At 36.1% G+C, this 2,118-nt stretch overlaps 1 protein-coding gene across 1 annotated transcript; it reads left to right on the forward strand.

The window, feature by feature from the left end:
* Positions 1–220: 220 nt before the first annotated feature.
* LOC118732556 (neurobeachin-like) lies at positions 221–1,922 on the forward strand (the record flags this gene model as incomplete). Its single annotated transcript, XM_036461686.1, is given in 2 exon segments — positions 221–535; positions 1,815–1,922. Coding segments are annotated over 2 exon segments (423 nt in total), but the record flags the coding sequence as incomplete, so codon positions are not given.
* Between the last annotated feature and the right edge of the window lie 196 nt (positions 1,923–2,118).

Genomic DNA, 2,118 nt, shown 5'->3' on the forward strand with positions numbered 1-2,118 from the left:
TTGGCAAGCGCCACATCGCCAAATGTGAGTGTGAACCACACGGACATGGAAAAAGAAAAAAATAAAAAATGTTGAGGAAATTTAATAGCGTTTAGTTTAAAAAAGTTACTTGAAAGTTGCATGATTTTCTTCAAAGCGTATGCAACTTCATATTAAATTTTTTAGTTATTCTTCTCATATAAAGTTTGCACATTTTTCCCTTCTTTTTTTTCATTTTCAGTCTGAACTGGATGTGCTGGAGCCCACTCAGGGTATGCCACTCGAGGTGGCCGTCTCCTTTCTGCAACGTCTCGTCAATATGGCGGATGTGCTAATCTTTGCTACTTCGTTGAATTTCGGCGAACTCGAAGCGGAGAAGAATATGTCCAGCGGCGGTATATTGCGTCAATGTTTGCGTCTGGTGTGCACGTGTGCAGTGCGCAATTGTTTGGAGTGTAAGGAGCGTACACGCTACAATGTCGGGGCAATGGCGCGTGATGTGCCCGGTGCAGCGCATCTACAGGCGCTTATACGTGGCGCACAAGCATCACCCAAGGTGAGTGAGTGTAAAGAAATGAATATTTCAGTTGGCAGGCAAAAAAAAAAAACGGAAAGACCAAAACTATGAAATAAAATATATAACGGCACATTATGAAGAAAGAGACTGCACCTACGTAGTACATATGAAAGAGCTTCTTCTACAGTTTGCCAGCACTACATGTGGTAGTGGTAGTGGTAACGTGCTTGCTTTGCCTATCTTAGCTTAGCTTCAACAACAGCAGTCAATTGCTCTGCAGCTCTTGTCTTGGCTTTATAGCCTTCAAGTGCCACACTTAAAGTGCACTTTGCTGCGGTTTACTCACTTCTAAATGCTTACTCGCATGCACACATGCATACATGTATACATGTACGCTATGTATTTAGTAGTGTGTACAAAGGTAATGCTTACATGGACACGAGTATGTAATGTAAGTACTTTAGCAGTTACCTCTAGCCGTCTACTTGCATACATATGAACACGTACAGTGGCGAAAATATAAATAGGGAAGAGACATTTTAGCATTCTTTGGCATATTCTTTTAATTTTTGTATTACTATTTCAAATGATTTTAAGAAATCTAATTAAAAAGCACCAAATTTTGATGAAACTTTGTCAAATTTTGCTAATTTTTGGACAAATTTTGAAATTTGGATTTACATGTCTTTTGTAGACAGTAAACTACATTTTCATAGTAAAATAATAAAAGAAAAATTAAATAAAGAAAAATAGCTAAAACTTGCCAAAATGTCCCTTCCTTATTTACAATGTCGCCATCGTATATATGCTTACGTGCATATATACATATGTGCTGCCAAAGCCGACGGCTCTCTTTTGCATATATATGTGCATACATATATGAATGAAGTTTTTTGATAAAACCACTTATCTCGAGTTAGGTCACTTTCTCTTTAAAGCAATATTTGATTGCCGTTCCAAACAATATTTCAACTACTAAATAGCCAAAGGTGCAGTTTAAAATGGCCGTTTAATGGCAGCTTGATAAATATATAAAATTTTTGTAAAGACAAGCGTATTACTTTTTAACCCAAAGATAAAATTTCTAAAGTCATTTAAGTTATTTGTCAAAATGCCAGAGATATGTATATATGCATGTACATTTGTAGCACTTTAGAATGCCTTTGTCAATGACTGCTATCAAATGCTATCCAGCAGCAGCTGCAGTTAAATACTTCACATATCCTTTCTTAATGACTGGCCTCTTGGCATTTTGCCGCATCATTGTCCGCTCCTACCTCATTTTTTCCTTGTATCATAGCGTTGTTTTTATTTTCAGAATATTGTTGAGTCAATAACAGGTCAATTATCCCCAGTCAAGGATCCTGAGAAGCTTCTGCAGGATATGGATGTCAATCGTTTGCGTGCTGTTATCTATCGAGATGTGGTAAGTGTTGAATAGTTTAAGATTTTGAATGTAAGATGACATTTAAAAGACAGTGGCGGCCACGTAATAAGGGACATGACTTTTTTATAAGTTTTGACAGTTTATTATTTTTTGTTATTTATCTTTTTACAAAAATGCATACATATAAATATGGATATGTAATTCATACTACAATGAAAACCATATAACTAAATAA

The sequence above is a fragment of the Rhagoletis pomonella genome, unplaced genomic scaffold, assembly GCF_013731165.1.
Source record: "Rhagoletis pomonella isolate Grant_MI unplaced genomic scaffold, Rhpom_1.0 Rhpom_scaffold_22208, whole genome shotgun sequence".
NCBI lineage: Eukaryota > Metazoa > Arthropoda > Insecta > Diptera > Tephritidae > Rhagoletis > Rhagoletis pomonella.